Source organism: Phascolarctos cinereus, unplaced genomic scaffold (assembly GCF_003287225.1).
Source record: "Phascolarctos cinereus isolate Bilbo 61053 unplaced genomic scaffold, phaCin_HiC Scaffold_9;HRSCAF=440, whole genome shotgun sequence".
Taxonomy (NCBI): Eukaryota; Metazoa; Chordata; class Mammalia; order Diprotodontia; family Phascolarctidae; genus Phascolarctos; species Phascolarctos cinereus.
This window is the reverse complement of record NW_027556402.1, coordinates 173,772,302-173,796,965: the sequence shown is the minus strand read 5'-3', so window position 1 is coordinate 173,796,965 and position 24,664 is coordinate 173,772,302. Positions and strand designations below refer to the sequence as shown.

Here is a 24,664-nt window from a genome sequence, read left to right as displayed (position 1 = left end):
TTTTTTTCCAGGGGTGGGGGAAGGAGAGGGAGAGAGAAGATGCTTTTTAAATGGAGAGAGAGAGAGAGAGGAGAGAGAGAGAGAGAGAGAGAGAGAGAGAGAGAGAGAGAGAGAGAGAGATTTAATTTAAAGGAAAATAAAACCTACAACCTGCAGACTAAATCAGTCTGAGCTTGCCCATCTGATTCCTGGCACTGGGATACCAAGACTGTGGAGTTGTGGGACTTCAATCAAGCCAGATTCCCAAAATGAACATCAGCTAGGGTCTTCCAGGATGAAGTACATTGTTTCTTCCACTAAGCCTATCCTCCTTTCAACAGTTCCTTTCTTACTTGGCCCGTGAAATGAATCAGGGAGAGATTATTCTGAGCAAATTGGTAGTAAAACCCTGATGCAGACAGCTCCTGGTCTGATTGCAGCCTGGCTTCCACTTATTGAATATGACATCAAGTAGGGGTTCAAGAGTTTCAGAGAAGAGTCAGAGGGGGTGGGGAAAGGAGCTGCGAAGTTTTTCAAGGTACTTACTGCATTGTTATCAGGTCATGGATCTAAATGTCAGAGTTGTATGCCTGATTTGCACATTTCAAACCAATTTGGTCATTTTTTTCATTTTTATCTGCATGCATGAAGTGCTTCGGAATACTGAAACAATTTAGAATCATATTTAGTTTGTAACAGTTCAATTAACTTAAGTACTGGAACATGCTCCATTCTTGGTAACTAGTTTAATCGGTTACTATTACAAGACAAGAATGCCTGAAGTGCTAGGGGCTAGCAAAATTGCCCTTTGGAGAAGACATGTTCTTGCATAGGCATGTGAAAGGGAAAGAAAGGCAAATAGTCCTAAGGTCAGAGAAGTTGGGAGGTATGATCCCTGGCTTCCCAAGAAACGGAGGGAAAGTTCCCTTCTCCTAAATTAACCTCCCGCTCAAAAAAAAAAAAAAAAGGAACCAGAACCACCAAATTGCCTGAGCTGAGTTTATATCTGACATTGTGATTTTTACAGCCTCCCATATCCCTGGAACAATTTTTATAACCACTCAATAAGCAAGGTGAGGGAGTGGATCAAGGGCTGAAGACTTGAAAAGTTATTACATAAATGTACTTCTCCTCAAGCTTGAGTGATAAATATGAAACTAAAGTGACTACCCCGAACCCAGAAAAAGGGTGATTACCTCTTGCCTCTTGCCTTTGCCTTCTTGGTATTCCGAACACTGACAGGGAGATTTCTAATTAGTGGGCTGGTGTTTTAAGGGTTGTTGGGTGTGGCCAGATTCTAAGAATGTTTTTCTTAGAAGGTCAATTTATGTTTTTAATTGTTATTAAAGGGCTTCCATTCTGTCTCCAGGTCAAATACTATCTAGCCACACTAGACCAAATACCTTAACCTGTCTGGCTTCAGTTCCCTAGATGACTTGTAAAAATTCCATCTTCCCTAACATTCAAAAAACTAAAATGACATTAGATTAGATTATCACTTTAGGCCACTTGGGCCTTTCTCCCCTAAGCAAAAATACTAGTTAGTTCCTACAGACTTCCTGGTTACCAATAGCACTGAAAAACATCCACTAAAATGCAAATGTGTTAGCTGGTTGTGGTGACACATTAACATAATAGCGACTGATCAGTTTAACTGACCTTCCATAGAGCAAAGGGTGGGAACACTGGAACAGAGGCTAGAATGCAGGTAGGAAAGGCGTCTGGGAAGGTTTGGAACTGTGAATAGTTCCCTGAGGCCGAGGCTTGAGCAGTTCTCGCTGTTAGGGATCCCGGAGAGCTGGGGAGGTCTAGGAAGTATTAACCACCTTGGGGTTGGCAGAGAAGTGGCAAGGGGGAGGGAACGACATTTAAGAACTGCTTTCCACATTTTGCAAAGTTACTGCAGAAAAATTAGTGATTCCATTTCTTGGATATTCTGATGTTCATTGTAAGTTGACAACTGATTAATATCTCTTTCTGGTTAAGCAGCATCAAGGGCACTGTCAAGTAAGCCAACCCAACCAGAAAGAGAAAGACAGGATTTAGGTGATATATTAGAAAGGAACAGCTAAGATCTTCTGTCTTTAGGCAAGGTGGGAAAGGGATGAGAAAGGGGAGGGGGGAGGATGGTGTTGGCAGTAATGAAGGGAACAGAATTGTGGAGAGAAAACCGGACAAATTTACTGGGCGAAATCGCTGAGGATTTCCACCCTTAATAGGCAGAAGTCAAACTAGCACTTTGAGATAACATGAAATGTAATGTCAGACCCAAAGGAGGGAGACATGACAATGTTACTACACTGCACTGTTCTCTTTCTACCAAAGTTATGCATTGTTCCTTGTCCTTCAAATTTTGGGCAAGGACGTCAGCACCTATCCAATGGTCCAGGAAACAGTCTTGTGTGTAGTCTTGAAAACTTACCAAGCACATGAGATTCCAATGCGCTTGATAGCATTGGCCCTGTCTATATTTTTTCAGCGCTCTTTAGTTCTGTATAGGTCATTCTTATCTCATAGGCTAAAAAGTGTTTAGAGTCTTTACTCTTACCAACTGGTCACACTGTCAAATGAAAACTATTTATTTGCATTACTGAATCACCATTAGGATTGTTTCCTCTGGTAATGGTGGATGGATTTGTGATAAACAATTCACACTCCTTATGTATTCTGATTTGTAAGCGATGCCACATGCAGTGTGACTCAAGCTAGAGAGAGGCAGCTCAGGTTTGAGGCCAAGTGGATAGTTTCATTTTTATCTTTGTGTTTCCAGTGCTTAGCAAAGAGCCTGGCACATAAGCCAACCATCTTAGATGAAATGCTCCCTCCCAAACACACAGAAATCACACCAATGGTGAAAGAAAGAAGATAACACATGTGCCAGTGTTTATTTCCATGGCTGTGTTGAAATGTGCCGAACATTTCTACAATTCTTTAGAAGTATTATGTCCATTTCCCACTCACAGAGATTTTAGAAGATTAGGACACAAAGATCACTGGTCTGTGAAGCTCTCTGGCCCCAGAGACATACTGGTCTCAGCTGCCATTTAAATAGCTGTATGTAAAAAACAGTCCACAAAGAGACATGTATACATTCCTGCCAATGGAGTTAAAGTTCCCCTTTGTTCAAAGACCACAGGTAGGGAGTGATACAAAAATGAGTCAGGCTCTATCCAGGAAAGCATGGCCAAACCTTTTCAATGGTTGAGCCCAACAGACCATGTGATCTACCCATAGGGTGCTGGTCAATTTCATGGACTTTTTTTTTTTAAAAGGATATTAAATGCAGGAGGCTCCAGGAGCCTTGGAGGATCTGAATGCCACTGTCTGGCATCTGTCGAATTTTAGGAAGGTGGAGAGTTTTCTCATTGAGGACGGGGTTTGGTCAACAAAGGTCAGTCTTGGGGAAGGTGTCAAGAAAAAGCCAGGAATCACAACTGTATCAGTGAAGCTCCAAATACTTGCATCTGAGGAAGATAATTAACCTAGAGCTCCACAATTATGGCACATACAAGTAAAGCTTCCTTTGTTAGTCCAGGGGGGCTACTGGTTTCCACGAAAGACTGCCAAGGGTTTGGTCAATAAACACATTAATTGGCCAGTCCCTATTTGCAAATGCCATGCCAGCAACTATACCAAATGGCCATAGTGCATCTGTAGTCATGGGACCTGGTGCTGAAAGGACCACATCTTTTTCTGAGAGGTTTATTGCCTTGACTACTACAATTACTTGAAGTTAGCAAAGCCCTATGGAATTATTTGGCATATTAAACTTAAAAACTCTGTCCCAAACTGGTATTTTTTTAATCTGATGAGTAAGTGATCATTTCCCCCTTTGCTTTACTGATCATTCTTGTCTTCACTACTACCAGAATGCTAAAAGGGAAGCCAGTGAACTAGTGGCAACATGGGACAATGATGATATTCTACATTTATTAATAATTGTTTTATCTAACAGGTTCATGCTAGGGTTCCATCAACATGTTATTATACCTATAGTTAAAAAGTGAAAAATTCAATTATTCAGGTGATTAATTCAAATTCAGGTGCTGGCTATCATGCAGATACAATGGAGCACTACCTGGATTTCTCTTTCCCTCTAGATGGAGCAGACAAAACTGAGATTAAAGTTAAGAGCAAATTCTGCTTTATGTGAGGACTCATTGGAAAAGAGGACCATCAAAGAGTGGTGGTCAGTCTTACATGACAATGTCATTGGATTAATAGGGTGTTATCATCTGATTGTAAAATCACTTGATTTGAAAGTTCACATCACAGATTGTGTGACCGGTTTGGTAACCTAGACTACCTCAGGAAGGTGAGTAATTAATCATTATCCCATAATAGCATGCACACACTCACACTCCCATTAGCATGTAGGGAAGTGGTAGCAGAGGGCAATGCCTCTAGGTAATATGATACATTACTCAAGCAGATGATGAAAAGGTACAGTTGCCAAGCTTTAATAATGCTAAATGGTCAAACCAAGAACAAGCAAAACATCATGTTTTAGGGTTGAGGGAGCCTTTACAGTTCACTGCCAAGCAATGGTAAGAATAAGTAAGAAAGCAAAATGAGAAAGCATTAGTATGAATGAAGCAGGTGCCTGTTTTCCCCAATGTCAAAGTCAGTCATATAGGAATACCTTGCAATTTTCTTAAGTGTCTTGCTTGGGGTATAGTGCAGAAACTTTTGGACTAAAATAATTTTCATTGTTTTTACCCAGTAATAACACTAAGAGAGAAAAGTTGGAGTATTTTATCTTTGAGAGAGCAGCAAAAATAAATGTCATCCAATTAAATACTTCAATGAGCTTTTTTTTTTAGGATTTTACCACTTAACATATCTTTCCTTCCCACTTAACTTTTTTTTTGTTTGTTTGTTTTCAGTGAGGCAGTTGGGGTTAAGTGACTTGCCCAGAGTCACACAGCTAGGAAGTATTATGTGTCTGAGGCTGGATTTGAACTCAGGTCCTCCTGACTTCAGGGCTAGTGCTCTACTCACTGCACCATCTAGCTGCCCCCTCTTCCCATTTAACTTTGGATTTCACTTGGACGTCATCTCATTGCAAATCCATCAGAGAAAAACTATGTAGGAAAAAATAATAATTCTGCAAAATGCCCTTGTTCAAAACCAAGTTGAAGCACAGTATCTTCCTGAAAGTCATCCCAGGATTTTTCTAATAATTTACTTTCTTCCCTAGTAGAAGTTAATACATGAAAATATATGAAAATGGTCAATATGCAGATTTAAACATCACACAAAATACTCACATTCAGTAAGTGCTATATGCATAAATTAAAGACAAAACAATCTTTAGGGTTTTTTTCCTTAATAAAGACTAGGTGTACATATGTAATCATTCTAATTTTATTTAATCATGAAAAAAGAACACAGGATCTTTTGGTCTTCTCTAAAACTTTTCACACTTGCCCTCTAATTAATTAAAATTTGTTCCTCCTGCAGATGCAATGAGGATTAGATGAGTCTTGTCAATTCAACGGGTTTGGAAAGGTAACAGAGAAGCAATGCCAACTTCAGACCTAGCCTTTACCATGCACCCCTGCTTCTGGGAATCACTCTCTGTCAACTCGAATATTCATAGCCAACTTTACCCTCAATTTTCTAATGACTATAAATTCTGAGAAATTTATTAAGATGAGACCATCTGAACCCAATACTGCAAGTTAGAAACCAATATGAAAGAGTGCCACATTCCAAGGTTTGACTAAAATGTAGCATATCTGGAAGAGAGTAGATGTATCCAAAGACATATGATAAAAAAAAAAGAGGCATTTAAATGTATTGTTCAGGTTAAAAAGAAGAAACCACAATCAAGTTCAATGACACAGGATCTTTCAAATGGAAGAGAAAATAAACAGGAAGTTGTGGATTGCATGTTATCACTCCTTTCCCACAAAGAAGTACTTTTCACATCTCTCTTGGAGAAGCTTTCTTTTGTTTCAATATATTAACAAACACATTCTAGCAAAATGAAAATGGGATGCAGTGAGTCTATCAATAGAATCTATACAGAATCCTTTCCCTCTAGGGATTAATTCAGCTTTTGATTAAATCTTTCTAAGGTTTAAATCATAATGTTACAAACCTCCAAGGAACTACTGCACTATTTGTGACCTTCTTTATTGCTTTCTACTGTTTGATAAAGTAGAGAAGATTGATTTATAATGCTGTGTAGTTTGCTTGAAAATAAGAGATATCAATGTGGGTTATTTAAATTTCAGATGTAGAATAAATATAGCAACTGAGTACAGTTTGGCTAAAATGTATTTATAATTAATATTGAGTTATACCTAGACAGCCAGTAACACCAACATTTAAATAAAATCAAATCTCATAAATAATATGCAATACAAGCTAATGATTCCACAAAAATGATAACCCTCTTTACACCCCAAATAGAATTTGGACTCAATATTAACATAACATTATTGGTTTTGATGGCTATTTTAGTTTGAGTGATTTTTAAATCAAGTCAAGGACTATTTCTGTATCAAAGACTCCTATTTACTTTACCTGCCTAATACTGATTTCAGTGGTAACTGCCATTAGAAACATCAAAGTCAGAGACAACTTAATATTTTGCAGGAAACAGCATTATCTTTATTTCTGGGCAAGATGTCTCAAGACCTCCCCAGATAACGAAGTCTTCCTCATTTACTCTCCTCTCTTCCCTCAAGGGGCTTAAGGTAGACAGAAAAATGAAGCCTTAAAGAAAAGTTCAACTGTGACGTCAACAAAAAGGATGAGATACCATGTGTGATTTAGAAATCTGTGTCATCAGGTCAGCAAAGGAAGCAAGTCAATTTTATAATGTTCTCTAAGGCCTTCTTTTTGTTTAGAGAAAATGTTGTCAGCTATACTGATTTAAGTCAGCACCAGTCCTATTTACACAGAGGACAGGGATAAGAACATGGTTTATTTTCCCTGCCCCCAATAGATACCTTCTTTACCTGTGAGTTGAATCATCATAATCATTAGCTATTAACTTGTCCCAGATTCAACCTGATGACAGAAGAATGAAGGACTAAGGTACATTACAAGTGCCCGAGAGTTCTGTATGCTTTAAGTAGAATTTTTTCCTAAGCTGAATGTTAAGCCATATTCTCCCTTAGGGCAATGATTGTTGCCTAAAAATGTGTTTTGCCCAGATTACAATAATAAAACAGGACAAACTCCTACAAAAATATCACATGTCAGGTTTCTACCTATTATATTTCATTTTTATAAATTCTGTGTCTATCTTTGCTCTGTCTTAAAAAAAAAACAACAAGGCAAACTCTACAATGTTTATGTTATATTAAAGCTGAAGTCCTACTATGGGTATGGAAAAGAGGCAAACAGAGAAAGGAGGAAGAAATAGCATAGTAATGAGAGAATAAATGTGCCCCAATCTAAGAAACATGTCAGGGGTTTAGTTATGATAAATAAGAAAACAGAAGTGGATTTGAAACATTTGTTTCCCTTTATTAACTCAGTGAGGCTGATGTGTACTGCACATTAAAAAAAAAATCACAGGAATTTCCATACAATGAATAAAACCACAACAGTACATGTAGAATTGGCAGGTGGAAAATAGCCCATGGAGGGCTAAACTAAAAGTTCACTTTCCCTGTTCAGCATAGTTCAACCAACAGTATAACACTTTCACCTACAAATCTTTAAGTAGCTCCATCCAATCAGTGGTTCACATTATTGAAAATGTCTGTCACAGAGGTACAAATTTAGAATCATCACATTATATTACATGGCTATTCTAGGTTATTTATAGATCAGGTCTTAGACTACAGTGATTGAAGTTCTCATTACATCCATCACAAAGGACACATAATCATTACCTATTGTAAACTTACACCTAAAGGCATTACAAGGTTTCCTTTCTTTTTTTTTTTTTTCAACTGACCCAACCATCATGCCCTAGTAGAGTAGACCCTCCTTACCATGCTGTCTTGGGCGTTGATAGCCCAAAGGTTGTTCCAAGTCATTTAGCATAGACTGATTTCCCTCTCCCCCAACCCCTCAATTTGAAGATGCCTTATTTTCGGGTCTTAATCAGTTTGCGTTAGGTAGAAGCTACCCTGCTATATGACTCTTTAAAAGGCCCACGTGTATAAAGCACCAGTTTAGTTACCAATATTGCAGATGGAATACTTACCACAGCATGAAAGCAACATCACACCATTCATCTAAAAGACATACAGATCTATGCTGAAATGGGCCTCCAATAATGATGTGGTGCATGTGTTCATTTGAAATGTTCTCTTAAAAATAAAGGGAACACAGTTTATATTTTTGATGGGCTACCCACAGTGTCTGCTTTAGATATAAAAAGCACTATTTGGATGGTTTAGTGATCCTTTCTTTGCGCTAATTTTATAGGCAATTTGAAGTCCATGGAGGAAAGCTATCTTCATGGAAAGAATATTCATCAGGGCAGTAGGGGGAAAAAATTAAACCATGACATAAGGTCTGTGTTGCTATCTTTTAATAAATTTTAAAAAAAATTTATGTCAGCAATTCAGGGCAAAAGAGAAAATGTATTTAAAACTGGATCACAAAAATTTAAAGGCAAAATAGGTAATGCATCTGGTGGTCCTTGAACACATAATATGATATACTAAATATTGATTTCTTAAAAATAATTTATTGCTTTTAATAGTCTTTTTATCATTATTCTACAACAGAAGATACTCAAAATTCAGAAAGAAAAACTGTAAACTTTAGTTTGGCGTTCACACAGAGTTAAAATACCTGCATTTTAACCTACAGAACAATAAGAATTAGGCGGATTAAAGGTGTTACTGTTGTAACGCAGAACCAGTGAACAAGTTTTTATTTTTTAAATTTTTTTTTTATTGCTTTCTATCTACTTAGAAATAAGAAGCCAAAAAGTCAAGCAAGCATCCGACAGGACAGACAGTGGAATCTCTCAGAACACAATCTGCTGGTGATAAATGAATGCAGCTATCAAAATCCGCTGCATTAGCCTGGGGGTGAAATCAGTTTTATAAGATCGCTTTGGGGGAAGGGGAGAGAACAGAAAGATTAAGTAGGGAGGTATACCATATCTTTAAAACGAAGTCATGAATGCCAAACAGTAATCGAGTATCAATTTATAAGCTTGAATACATTCTCCAGACTTTACTGATTCAGCTCCAGGGACTCCACACTCAAGATGAAATCCGGATGCTCAAGATGGAGATTTTCAGAAGTTTCCATTTAATTTAGAAGAAGCAATGTTATCAAAAACAATGTCATGGTCACACTGGGAGGCCATGCTAGTGCAAGTAGAAACACTGCTTCTACAAAAGCTGAATTTCCCAAATGAAGTGCTTAAAATTCGAACCTGACAAGTGTCATGCATCCTGGGTATAACATTTCCACTGGCTTTCTTATTTTTGCCACCTCATAATTTATAATAAATATGCTATCTGCAACTGATAAATATGTCTCTTTAGTAAACAAAGGAATGAAATATCAGTATTTATACAGGATGCATAACTGTAAAAAATATAGATAAATACCATTCTTGAACTCTGCCAATGAAGAGAGATACTGGCTTCAAAGATAGATTTCATACACACATATTAATTATTGTAAAAATCATACTATAATTATTACCTCAGCATTTTGTATCAAATTAAAATCACGAAAAATAAAACAAAACAGCATTTTAAAAAGATCCTTGACCCCTAGTTTCAAAACTACTGTTGATACAGAAAATAAAAACATTTCTTAATGATTATCCATTGAGAGACTTTACATAAAATCATGATCTCTTCTAGAAAAATTTTTAGATGAGAAAATTTCATCCCCCTAACAAATCCAGTGTATAAAACTTCAAAGAAAAACAAGCAACAAGAAAATGTGGGAAAAAATCGCAGAAGTGGTGAATACCTTTTGGGGGCTAGGATTTTCCTTGACAAGAAGCTTAGATCAAAGCTCACCGAAGAAGGGATGAATGTGCATAAAGCAACGGTTGTGTTTTTTTTTTCTTTTTTGTTTTGCACTCAACAAACACACACACTGTCTTTTTTTTGTACAATCAAATATATATAAGCATAAGTTCAGCTTTCTAAATATGTTAGTGTACAATAATTGTTTCACCTCCTAATTACATTTGAATATTCTTGATTAAGAAAAATTGAGCAGTTTTGAAAAGAAGGCTGCATTTACAGTGCATAGCTGTAACAAAAAAAGAACATTGTCATAGAGTATGTACACAAAATAAAAATACTCCATTGAACATCTGTAAATACTTAACTACATTGGAGAATGTAGTAAATACACTCACTATCTGAACACATCCCAGATAGTTCTACCCAACTCTCGTTAATGACGTAACATCGTGTCCGCTCATCAGAAAGGACTGCTGAACAAGCTGCACGTGTGACCATTGACAAGGCTTTTAACATCTGTTGTGGAAGATCCACATTTGGGACATTTACATGGGTGTCAGGAGAAAGGATGAACTACAGAAACTTCAAAATGTTAAGAGGTTTAATATGCCGATGCCCGCTGTTTATGCTTCCATCCAGGCTCCAAGGTCAACAAGGAAAAACAAAAAGAAAAAAAAGAGAGAGAGAGAGGATGTTAGGTCTGTGGGACCCGTCCTTTCCTCAGGATTGTCACATCATCATTACAATACCAGAGAAGGTTGTGTTTGCTTGTGTTTTCTCTTTCTAAAAAAACAAGAGCTCAGCAGCTGAAGCCCAGGAATCACCCATGGTCAGTACAGGGTGATCTGCGGTTTGTTTGCTTTTTCCTTTTTTTTTTCTTTTTAGATACAGCACAGACATTTTGAAGTTCTAGGTTTAAAGTGTCTCTCTATGGAACTGCTGTCACTTCAAGTGGTTTGCATTTGCACTCTCGCCAGCCATTGCTTGTACCCTCACCCCCCTAAACACAAGGACACACACACACACACACACACACACACAAAATGTCACAACAACCACCACTTTCATCCCAGGAAAGCAAAGCTGACCCCCATGGATAAACATGTGCTTACTCGATGTCCCTTTGGCCTCTTCCCTCATCAGCAGCCGTGTTCATGTAAACCTTTTTTTTTTTTAATTTTTGTACAGAGAGTGTAAAGTAGGATAAATTCCTAGGTATGACTTTCAAGAGTCCGTATTGAAGGACGTGATGTCCTGTGAGGTATTCACCATCCCTCCATTATCCTCAGCCTGTGGGCTTGTTACCTGCGCAGGCTTCTCTGGGCCTCTTTCAGTAAACTATCAAAATCCAGAGAGTCATATTTGCTCTTGGTAGAAGCAGGGTCAAAATCATCTGAGTGTGAATCTGAAACAAAATTAGTGCAAGTCAGAAGCAGCTTTCCTAGACAACTGTCAAACTCTCATTGAAAACAAGTATAAGATGACTTACTTCATTGGAAATTTACAATCATCATAATGTTAATTCAACTCAACAAACATCTATTAGCCATTAGATGCAAAGCACAATAACGATATCCGACACAGGTATAACATGTCAAACTCATTTCCTTTTATGATTATAACATTTCTGCAAGATAAGCAGGTATTTTTTTTCTCCTTGTATTTTAAACGAGGCAATTCAAACAGATTAACCAATTGTCAAGTATTTATCAAGCACCTACCATATTCCAGGTTTTGTCCTAGCTGTTGAGGAAACAGATACTAACAATGAAACAATTCCTGCTCTCTAGAAGGCATGATTATGGTATAGCAGACAGAAGGCTTGATGTGGAGTAACGGCTTTCATATTAGCCGTATGACTGAGCAAATCATTTCATGTCTCCCTTTTAAAAAACTATATATATGATATGATATAATATTTAAAAATTTTTTAATTAATTTTTAATTTATGGAATAAAACAAGCATTTCCATAACACAGTATGATAAAAAAGAGGATTGTACATGAAAATGCAAATCTATTAAGTACAATAGATTCCTTTTAAATATATTAAATATATAATAAATTTATCATTTATCAATTTATCATGCAAATTTGTTTTTGTCTCCCTTTTCTCCCCTGCCCCCCACCTTGGAAATGGCATTTAACCTCTTTCTAAAGCCTCATCTAGAAAATAAAAATAACATTTACATCACAATAGGGTTGTGTGAAAAACTCATTTGATAAATCTTTAAATGCTATATAAATGTCAGTTAGTCAACAAACATTTATTAAGCATCTACTATTTGCCACTCCCTGTATTTGATGCTGGGGCTACAAAGAATGGTAAAAGGTAATCTCTGTTTTTAAAGAGCTCACAGTCTAAAGGGGGAGACATGAAAATAACTACGCACAAACAAGATTTATACAGGGTAAATTGGAGATAATCAACAGAGGGAAGACACTAGCATCAAGAGGGACTGAGAAATGTTTCTTGTAGAAGGTAGGATTTTATCTGGGACTTGAAGGAAGCCAGGAGAGCAAAGAGGAGGAGATGAGGAGGGAGAGACCCAATAGCATCATTATTATTGCTGAAGGTCAGGAAATATATTACAGGCTGAAGTGTAACTGGAACCTAGATCCGATTCCTATTCTGATCCTCTTCCTATCAGCCTAGGCTGTCTCTCTTGCACCTGTCCTGGGGATATAATATAATATGATATAATATAATATAATATGGTATGGTATGGTATGACATATGATCTGACATAGCATGATATGATATGGCATGATATGGTATGATATATGATAGGAGACATAATATAATACAATACAATATAATGTAATATAACATAATAATATAACATAAACATAGGTATATACACATATGCACATATCTCTGTGTGCATATTTATATGCATGTGTATATATGTGTGTACGTATCAGTCCTATATGCACAACAGTCTTTTGAAACTTGAAAGGTTACATTTTCTCTCATGACAGTGAGGAGTAATATGGCTCATTAGAAGACCTGACATAGAGAATGGAATAGAATACCTCCCCCTAGGCCTCCTACTTTGTATTTGTGTCTTATGCTTAGATTTTTTTTCTGATAAAATATTGACCATCATACTTTTTTTCTACCAATAATATTAATAAACACTGTTATGTTTTATTCATAAGTCATAAAATATAATACCAGAAATTCTGGTGTTACAACTGACTGACTCGCATACTGTTGACTATGGTGGGGAGAAATCTTTAAAATTCTTCAGCAGTCTCAATCCATTTTAGCACAAAATTTAAATGCAATGTCATTTTTCTCACAATTTTTGCACTTTTTCTATAACTTGAACTTATTGGCCTCCTTTGAGTTATTCAGATTTGAGACATAATAATTGTTTCATTATGGTATCTTTACAGATCCTCACATCTGAAGCTAAGGACTAGGAAAAACTGTTCTCACTTAGCAATGGAGTTTTGTCCCAGTGACTGCTGGGGCATATCCTCGTCCAGACCAACAGACACGCAATTAGTGAAGAAAAACTGAATTGACTATTTTATTCCCAGACAAATGATTTCCTTATTTAACTGAGAGCTAGTATTCATGGAGCTGTTATCAAATCAAAATGGCAGGTGTAGTGTCAATACTGGTTACTGTGAAATTTTATCCACTTATCAGAATTTAGCTGTAATAAAGACTGGAAGAGCCAATACCTCCAACTTACGCCATTATGAAGAACACATGGCAGAATAGGGTTTGAAATACTGTAAGTCCAGACTGCCAAATTCCTTACAGTGAATCTGTGATAATTCATGAATTAATTAAGTTTAAACTTTGTAACGTAAAGTTCTGTCAATTGAGACATGCCTGATATTGATTTATCTTTTTAATTTTCTGTTTTATTAACTAAGTCATCAACAAACATGAATATTTCAATAGACACAGAAGAACAAACAAGAATATTATATAGGAAACTGAACTTCTGTAAACATAGGTCTTTTAAAGTGTATATTACATATAACATGGTGGTAACAAAATTGCCCTGTTTTGTTTTCTTCTGTGTATTAAAAAGTTTTGATGCTCTTTCTTTTCTTACTTGATTTCTTCCTTCCTCCCTTCCTACATTTCAAACATTATCCACTAACTCACTCCCTGACAAGTAACCCCCAAGACAAGCCTTCACTTATAACATCCCCTTGTATAGTCTAGGAAAACATATCAACATATTGACCATTTTTGAAAATATGTGTCTTATATTCTCTAGTCTATCACCATTCTGACAAAAGGTAGTAGGAATAATTTATCATTAGTCTTTTGAAGATATAGTGGTCACTGCTTTGATGATAGGTAGGTAAGTAGAGAGAGAGACAGAGAGAGAGAGAGAGAGAGATTGACAGGTAGATTGACAGACAGATAGATGATAGATAGACAGAAGACAGATGATAAATGGATGAATGGATAGATGGATGGATGGATGGACAGATAGGTAGATAATGTACTAAACATTTACTATGCATCACATACAGTGACAGACTGGTGATAAAAATCCCAAAGCAAGATGGTTCTAGGATGACAACTCATAAAGGGGTGCTGGAACGTAAACGAGAGGATACCATGCAGATGGTGGGTAGACATCTGGAGATGGCTGACAAGCGAGGCAAATGAAGGCCTGGATTTAGGCAAGATCAAGTGAAAGCCCACCAATCAGAACCCAGGCTGGTTCTGGGGCAGAATCTAAGTTCTTTGGTAAGGATGAAGGACTTTAAATTTCTAAAACTTTCAAAAGCTGTTTCATTGTACATTCTTGTGATCCTCACATAAATAATTTTCCTTGTTTCATTCTACATTCATTTACACAGGTCTTTCCAAGTTACTGTGAATCTACCATATTCATCATTTCAGATGGTACATTAATATTCCATTACATTCATATACCATAAGTTGTCTAGCCATTTTCCAATTGATGGGCACCTATTTTACTTCTAGTTCTTTGCAGGCCTGGTATGTTAATTTTCAAAGATTTCTAATACAATATACCTATTCCAACATTTTTAATTTTACATGAATTTTTACATTTTCTCTCATGATAGTGAGGGGTAAATCTGTCTGACTTTTGCTAAGTGGTGAAAGGTAAAACATTATTATCCCAAACTACATATTGATAGTTGTTATTACTACTATAAACTGCTGATAAAGCAAGCCATATTATAAAACATTGTGAAGAAACTAGCAATAAAATTTTCAGAAAGCTATAGGCAACTCCTTGCCTCACTACAGCAAAACCTCAATTAACCAGTAAGTTGAAGTAATGGGCTATTGTAGATAATTAAAAGTTCTGGTTAATGTGGTTGCCAGAAACCTCTTCATAGAAATCTCTTTAAAATGTATTAATCTCCCTTTCTTCCTCAGGAAGTACAATCTAATGAGCATTTTCCTTCCTCATTCTTAAAATAAATCCATTTCACCTAGCCATCCCCTCAAGCTATTGTCTTATATCTTCTCCCTCTCATGGACAAATTCCTAGAAAAAAAGTCACCTACCCTTCGTTCCTTTACGTCCTCACCTAGTTATTAACTTCTTGAAATCCAGCTTCTTATCTAAATATTAAATTTAACATGATAAAAAATTTGCCCATTTGTTTCCCCTTCTGAATTTTTTCATTCAAATCATTTTCGCACATAATTTAAATGTAATGTCATGTTCTCATTATTTTTGCACTTTTTTCAATCACTTGAACTTATTGCCCTCTTTCATGTCTTTCATATTTGATGTGTACTAATTGTACAATTGCAATTGTATAAAGATACAATTATATTTTTATACACTCACATCTGAAGATAAGGCCTAGAAAAACCAGTTCTCAGTTCTCACTTAGCAATGAATGTCTGCTGAGGCATATTCATCACTTCAGTCACTTCCTTTAAACTACTCTCTCCTAGGTTAATTGGTCTCTTAACTGCTAATTCTACTAGGCTTTCCATCATCCTTATCCTTCTTGACCTTTGGACAACATCTAACATGGCTAACATCACCCCTCACCACCATCCCCCATTACTTATTTCTGGATATCCTCTCCTCCTTCGGCTTTTATGAAAATGCTACTTCTCGATTCTCTTTTTTCCCCTCAGTTTTACTGCTCTTCCTTAGCCTATTTTTTTGTTCAATTCACGTCCCATGCCTTGAGCTTGGGGACACTCCAGGGCTCTGTCCTTGACCCTCTTCCCTTCACTCTACAATGTCTCTTAGTAATTCTATCAACTTCTACATAGATTCAGCTATGATTTATATGCAGATAATTTCCAAACCTATATCTACCCCATATCTCTCCTATGTTACAGTCTCTTATTAATTATCTGTTGGACTGTTCCACCTAGGTGTCCCATTGCAATCTCACTCTTAAATGTCCAGAATGGGACTCATTATCTTTTCATTTATGCCATCCTTATCCCTAACTTCCCTATTTCTGTTCAAACAATAATCAACATTTAACCAGGTTCATAATCTCAATCACTATCCTTGTTTCACTCTCCTTTACTCCCTGTATCCAATCAATTGCCAAGTCTTATTAACTGTACCTTTAAAACATCTCTGGTATCCATCTCTATCTTTCCAGTTACCTAATCACCACTATAGTTTAGGTCCCCCTCACCTGTTACCTGTTCTACTCTAAAAGCTTCCTGACTGACCCCGTCTCCAATTTCCTCTCCAATCCATCTTCCATACAACTCCTAAAATAGATCTTCCTAAAGCACAAGTATGACTGCCATCACCCTACTCAAGGAGTTTCAGTGGTTCACAATTGACTCTAAAATCAATAATAAACTCCTCCATTTGGCATTTCAAGCCCTTTCTAATACTGCCTCAGTCTAGATTTCCAGTTTTATTTCATATTATTCATGCAAAATAAGTTTTAGCCAAACTGGTTTGTCTGCTTTTCTTGTACATGACTTTCCATTTTCTTCCTGCCTATGGGCCTATTGCCTTCTCTTCCCAGCCTGGAATGGTCTCCTTCCTCATCTAAATAGCTAAGAATTCTTAGCTTCCTTCAAGGCTGAAATCAGGGGCCACCTCCTACAAAGGCCTCTCCTATAAACCTCAAGTGTTAATGTCCTGCTCCTGCCTCCATCCAAAACTACTTTGAATTTACTATGTATGTATCTATACATATATGTACATGTGTACATGTGTCTATATACATATATGTATATGTTTATGTATATGTATATAATATAAATCTTCAGTAGAACATAAATTCTTTGAAAGCAAGGACTGTTTTGAATTTGTCTCCAAATCCCAACATTTAGGACAGTCATAAATGTTCAATAAACGTTTGATGAATTAAACTGAGTTGACAATTTGGGATCTGGTGGTATTTCAACATCATCATTCTAAATATGAATTTTCATTGGACAAGACTGAAGAGCTAAATGTTATATATAAGATTAGGCTCAATGATTACAGGCCTTGGGATATGCCTTGGATTCTCCTTTAAACATTAACAATAAGCATGTTTTCTTCTTATGTACACCTTGTTCCTCTATGTACAGCAAAGTAAAAATGTCTGCTTGGTTGAAGGTTCTGATTAGTTTAGTTCTGGCTAATCAAAGTTTTACTTTGTTTAGCTCCTTTGTTTACTCATCTGTGAACAGGCTGTATCTTTTTGGTAGAATACAAGCTTCTTACAAGCAGGGGCTGTCTCACTTCTGCATTTGCATATTCAGAACCTAGAACAGCTCCTGTGCATAGCACTGGTGCTTAATAATGCTTATTGATTGATTGCATTTTTATTTTCCCCTGACACACTTGAGAGCCTTTTTGTCTCCATTACTATTGATATGATTTTTTTCCCCACAAGTATGTTCATCTTTGAAATCCCCCAACACAGGTAAATTTTGATCAGTCCCAGATATGATATCCACTGTATTTCTTCCATTTTTAATATACTTTTAATGTTTTTGTTAACTAAAAACATTCCTCAAGCAGTTGCTGGTTAGAGAATGCATCTCAAATATAGTTTTCCAAAAACAAAGATCTGACTTAGAAAGGGCTTAAAATCTATTATGATATGGAAGGTAAAGTGATAATAACTGTCTTGAAATATCTCAAGGACAACCAAGTTCAATTTGAGAAATCCATTCAAACTTCCTTCTCTTAATGATGAACCAGGTTATAAAGAATCCCTTTATTTAGCTTATTTGAAATTCTACAAGTTTTGAGAAACTAGAAACACCTTGGCCTTCATCATTGAAGAAAATAAGTCAAATTAACTCGAGACTTCAATCTGTCTTGGCTGTTTTTATCAGTCAACATTTGAACAAATGACTTGTCACCTTTTATATTTTCATCATCAGCCTTCTATCTCTCTAACAGTCAGCTACCTTTCTCCTGCTTTAAACCATCCATTTATCCAGTGAAGTGAATTATGGCATATTCACTCTCAACAATGCACATCACCTATGTCAATTACTCTAAGAAGACAACACTTGGTTTAGGAAAAGAAAACAACATGTTGTATTCACTCGTTCATTTATATAAAGCCTAAGGCTTTATATAAACAAGAAGTTGTTAATGTCCTGGTGTAGGACTATGTAATAATTTTAATGATCATAGCCATTAATTCATTAAAAAAAATTTTAAGTGAGATGCCTCGGTAGTAGCATGCTTTTTTTTTTTTTAATAATCTCAGAGACGAATAAGTCTCATAAAATCCCCTTTATGTAGGGATTTACATGCTGTGGGGAAAAAATTAAACTTTATAAAGTGAAAAGGAGAATATGTATATCAAAAGCTAGATATTTTCCCTCATGAGCTGCAGTTCATAGCAAATGGGATGGAATAGGGGAGATGAGAAAACAAGGACTTTTAGACAGTTGTTTGAACAAAATAATGATTACAATATTATATTTGCTCAGAAGAATTCAGTATTAATTATTAATTTCAAAAAATTATACACATCCCACAGAAAATAAGAACCTGAACTTAGAGCTAAGAGGTGTGGACTTCTTTCCTAAGCCCCTTGCCTCTGAGGTTGCCTTATACATAAAATCTGTATTTGAATACTCTCTCCAACAAGACAAAGTTAAAGTCCAACCTCAGGTGTCCATGGATTATGTTCACTCCCATTTTGATCTTTACATTCTGCAGTCCTCATCCCGTGTACAATAAAAATCCATACCTAGGTCTGCATAGTTAGACTTGAAATATTGCTTGCGTCCACAAAAGTACAGCTCAAAGTCAGGTTCATTCGACCTGCGCAAAGTGTATCCATTTTCAAGAGCAGCAAAAGCATCACAAGTATAGCGGTAGGTGATGAAACCATAGCTGTCTCTGTAACGGACAAAAAGGGTTGGAAAAGTTCAGTGACTGCTACAAAGCATTAACATATATAAACGGAACCCTTTCTACCTCAAGAGGCCCCTTCCTTGTGCAACACCTAAACTTCTACCTCCATTTATCAGGGTGATTGTCCTGTCAGGCAGCTAAATACTTCTTTCTGGGACAGGAAATCTCAACTAGAAAGATTAATAAATAGGGATGAAAGAAAATAAATAAGGTTTTGAACTCAACATGTCATCTTTCAAAGCATTTACACTGGCAACTCCCATACCAGGAATCTTATGGCCATAATTTTTTACATAATGTCAGCTTCTAAACAAGAAATAATCTTGAAGCTTCTCACCCATCATCCCGCAGATTTACTGTGCACTCCTCAATTTCACCAAAAACTTCAAAACGGTCCCTCAATTCTGTCCGGGTGGTGTCAGGTCTGATTTTATCAACATAAATCACACGACGCTCTTCCTATAGGGAAAACAAGAGGAGCATTCTTGTTAGTGCTGGAGGAGGAAGAGGCAAAGAAGTTCTATCTACATGTGGACCTAGAGACAAATATACAAGTTTGCCTAACACGAGCTCACAGGCCAGGCAAGTTCTAGTCAAGCAGGCACGGCCTTCCACGCTTTGACTATGTTTATATTGTTCTCACTCTAATTTCCCGAATGCATTTCTTTCTCCTTCTTTGCTGTCTCCTTTATCTCTCTTAGACATCACCTTTTTTATGCTGGATAGGAATATTTCATGTTGATGAACACTAGAGAGGCAGCCACATGAAGAGACTGAGTCTTGGAGCCAGGAAAACTGGGCTCTGGGTCCTGCCTCTGACATATGCCTGTGTGACCGACCTGGGCAAGTCACTTAACACCTAGGTGCCCCCAGGAAATGCTTTGAGACTCTATGTTGCAGAGCAGTGACCACTGGTAGCAAGAATTCTCAATGCCAATGAAAGCATTGGTCCAGGTCAAATAAAGAACAAAGATAGATCTCAAAAACCATAGACACAACTCTTGCATCATTGGCTTAATGGCCTCTTTGCTGAAAAATAATTTGGCTCTGTGTGCTTGTTTTTCATCAGAAATAGATAAGGAAAAATGTCCATTTTTAAAAGTTGTAAAGTTCATCTTCAATTTAACATACTGAGAAAACACGGCCCATGAAAACTGACATCTCTCATCAGAGTAAAGCCCTGGGGACTATGAACCCTGGGGAATAAAGCTCTTATTCCTTCCCTATGTCTTGTCACCAACTAGTATACTTATAAGAACCTGGTCTTTTGTGCCCAGTGTTAGTTAATGTTATTAAACTCTAGTATTGTTAGCCATTTATAAGCTTACAAACATAGGAAGGTCACTTTTATAGCCTGAGTTTAATTTTAAAAATAACAAGTGATTCTTTGATTTCTGGAAAGAAGCAATCACATGTGTGAAACTCCAATGGACTAGACAGAGTTAATGGTAATGGTGTTATTTGGCTGTTAGAAAAGATGGAGAGCTTAGAACTGTCTCCAAAAATACTCCAAGGGTACCTTAAAAGGGGTTAACTGTTCTCTGTCTCCACTTAGCGCAGAACAAAAAGAAATGCACTTAAATTACTGAGACTTAGGTTAGACTCAAAGAGGGTTGGTTAACTATGTGTGGATGCTGGTAAGAGAATTATATTTTTTTCTTTTACATAAAAGTCATAAGAATTAAATGATTTTAAACATAAAACAACTCTCTTCTTTGTTAAAAGGATAAAACACTTCCCACCCTTTGACTGAGATGCAGAAGGTGTTATGTATTTGCAAATATGGCCAACGGGCTGATTTGTTTTGCTGGACTATATGTATTTGTTATGAGGAAGGACTACAAGAGGAAAAAGGGTTAGGGAGTAATGATAAATATCCTCTTACCCCCCAAAAAAGCATCCATAAGACATTTTTTAAATGTACAGAAAAACCAAAAAAAAAGTGCAGAAGGGGATATAGAGCAGTTTTATTTTTACTCTGTTAAATTTGCATATATATGGATTATATATATTTATATTATATACGTACTTCTTAAAAACAAACTGTACTAGATGGCAGCTAGGCAGCAAAGTAGATAGAGCACTGGACCGGGAGTCAGGAGGACCTGAGTTCAAATCAGACCTCAGACACATAACACTTACTAAGCATATGTCAGAGGCAGGACCCAAAGCCCAGTTTTCCTGGCTCCGAGACTCAGTCTTTCCAGGTGGCTGCCCTCTAGTCTTCACCCAACTTACTCTGGGCAAGTCACTTAACCCCAATTGTCTCACCAAATAAACAAACAAACAACAATAACAACAACAACAAAAAACTGTACTCAACCGAAATTTAGTTTCTTATACAAACCTCTTTCTTTTTTTCTATATTAAAATATTCATTGATTTTTGTTAAATTGAAAACAAAAATAAAATTATAAAAACAAGTAATTCAAGTTAGAAGTGGGGGAGCAAACATCATGTCTTAGTGAGATCTCTTCACCTGTCTATCAAACACTCTTGTTCTAATTGCTATAGAATAGACCCAAGAAAAACATCAGATATGTTTTCTGCCTGAATTCGCTAGGATTCTAGAAATTTATATTTGCAGAATAAAAGCTAAGTTAAAGTAGATTTTCATAGTAACAATCCTATATGGGTAACAGGGTTGGATAAATGAACAGGGAGTTGCCTTTCGGAATTTCTACAGTTTTATAATTTAGGTTAAATGTACACAGGAATCACTCTTAAACAGTGCCTCGGCAATCAGAGTTTTTACCGTGCTGAAACAGTTGATAAAGTACAGTTCTACTTATATTAGTTACTGAACTGCAGGAGCCGACTGGATGAAGTAAAGCAGGCTGCCAGTCTTGTTTTTGTGTATACCGTATATCTCAATCCCCTTCCAAAAACTAATTGGGCTACTGTACAGTACCTAACACATTGAGTAGGTCAATAAATATTAAGTGGCTAGTGATAATAACCACAGAACTGTATTGCACCCCCTTTGGCAGTGAAATGATAATACCACATTCCATTTTATTTACTTTAAAAAAATGACAAAAACAGCAAAGTGCACAGACTGACTCTCATGTAAATTTTCCAGTAGTACGTACACATATGTGTGCTATGTGCTTTAAAAAAAAACATATTTTAGGAAGGTTACAACTATAAAAAGAAAAGTGGGGAGAAATAAATATAAAAAACTGAATCACAAAGGAACCACTCTGAGCTGAGAGCCATACTGTAGCAGTAAGAAGATTGGAATCAGAGGACCTGAGTTCAGATCTTGACACTGTGATCTTAGGAAGTTATTTCCCCTTTCTGGGTCTCAGTTTCCTTACCTTTAAAAAAAGAAGGCTAGACTATGTGAGTTTCACAGTCTTTCTAGCTCAAAATCTATATGAATTACCACTAAAGGATTTAATAAACTTAAGGCAATTCTGAAATTAAACTGAAATTCATGGCACCGGTGTGGGGAAGAAGCAGCATTGAATCTGGAAAGGATTCCCATTCAAATTCCAGCCCTGCTATTCATATTGCTGTGTGACCCCAGTCAAGTCACTTTGCTGCCTCTGAGAGATTTTCCTCTCCTGCACAGGTGAGGAAGATGCACAAGATCATGTTTAACGCTGTCCCTTCCAGTCCTCAGCCCTATGACTTCACATACGTGTTTAGACAGAATTGGCCAGGTTCAGAACCTCTCTCTGTTGCACTGCGGGCATTACTGAGTACAACAAGTGCTTACCATCACTGGTGATGTTGGTCCCCAGGCAGTGGATGGACCTAAATCATTAGCTGGGAATATAAAGAACCACAGATTCTTGAGCTGGAGGGAGCCTCAGAAATCATTTTGTTCCCCCAACCCCCCCATTCATTTACAATATGAGGAAACTGAAGCTCATGCAAGTCAAGTGGCTTGCTCAACATCACCCAGGTAAGAGGAAGAATTGAGCCCTCAATCTAGATCTCCTCCCAATCCAAAGTTCACCACTCATCCATTCTGGCTGTGCCATGGTCCCTCTCTGACTAAGGGAAGGCATAATGCTTCAACTGTCTGTCCTTGATTTTCTTCTACAAAAAAGCAAGAAGGAGGCAAGATCCCTGCTATCTCTAGAGAAAAACAATCACTCGAACCCAAGCTAAAATCTTTGTTGCAGAGCACTAACTAATAAAAAGCATTTGATTCTCCTAATTTCAGGGCTATGGAATGAAACCCTTAAGTATCTTGTTGTACATAAAAGCACTAAGTACAGAATGTTAATGAACTGCTAACTACTAAACCCCTTTATTTCTAGTGTGTTTTAGTTTTCTTAACAATTTATATTTTAGGCAGATAAAGAAATATGCCTGAAATTTAAAACAAAATTTGCAGGCAAATTTTATAGGTCATATTTGCAAATGTTAAAAATGGTGACTTCACAAGAGCTTCATGATACTATGGTGAAATGGAAAGAGCCCTGGCCTTCAAAGAATTAAGAAGCCTTCATATTTAGTAGCTACATCACTAGGGGCAATCCATTTTATCTCTTTGAAGACAAAACGATATCAGTCTTCACTGACATGAGGAAATTGCTTCATAAAACTTAACTTGCACTATATGCATATGCATTATTATTATTAGTGACATTTGGGGGAAAAAAATTCCTTATAGAACTGAAGTACTAAAAGCCTTGAACAACACTTCTTCAAAATAGTATTCAGTCAATTTTTTATACTCTATAAGAATGAATATAACGTGACAAGTATCTTTCATTTTCAAATTCCTTTACATTTATAAAGAATAGTTTGCTGCTGGGGTATGTAATAAAACTTAAGGTTTATGTTGCATTAACAAGAATAGTAAATCCTCATTAAGTCAAAACACAGGGGACAAATACAGAAAGAAACAGGCTTATATTAACTGACTTTGCATTATCTAATATCAAAAACAGTATGAGGGCAATTAGTAAACTGGGGAAAAGCTGTTGTTTCAAATTATGAACTACCCAGAATAAGTCGAATCTGGCTAAAGACTAAATCATTAGACATTATTTTTGCAGTGCTAGATACAAAACTGAAAAGACGAGACAAATTTAAACCCCGATTTTCACTTCCGGACTTGTTTCTTAAGAAACATTTAACATGAAAATACTTCTTGTCTCCAATCCGAACAATTAAAGACTCCTGAGCTCATTCTTCAAGCTGAAGGTGATTTGATACTTCCTAACAGTTCCAATACAAATATGGAACATTACCAATGAAGAGAACAAAGGTATCCCATAGTAGAAAATGATTCCTTGGACAAAAGTCAGAGAGGGGGATAGAAATGAAAGGAAAGATGTGGAGAGATAAAAAGAACTGTCCAGACGCCTCCAATGAAATGTCTAAAACAGGGGTGGGGAGTCTGCAGCCTCCATGCCACATGTGACCCTGTAGGTCCTGAAGCGTGGCCCTTTGACAGAGTCCAAACTTCACAGAACAAATCC

The 24,664-nt window shown here is 36.7% G+C and overlaps 1 protein-coding gene across 3 annotated transcripts in view; it reads right to left on the bottom strand.

Annotated features, from left to right (window-relative positions):
* Positions 1-7,439: 7,439 nt before the first annotated feature.
* PPARGC1A (PPARG coactivator 1 alpha) overlaps positions 7,440-24,664 on the bottom strand; it is a 425,645-nt gene continuing 408,420 nt past the window's right edge. For all 3 annotated transcript variants that reach the window (XM_020992474.2, XM_020992470.2, XM_020992476.2), the window contains exons 11-13: positions 19,558-19,679; positions 19,054-19,205; positions 7,440-11,301 (exon numbers count right to left, since the gene is read on the bottom strand). In XM_020992474.2, coding sequence (XP_020848133.1) covers positions 11,198-11,301; positions 19,054-19,205; positions 19,558-19,679 — 378 coding nt within the window. In that variant the 3' untranslated portion in view covers positions 7,440-11,197. The remainder of the gene's footprint in view (positions 11,302-19,053; positions 19,206-19,557; positions 19,680-24,664) is intronic.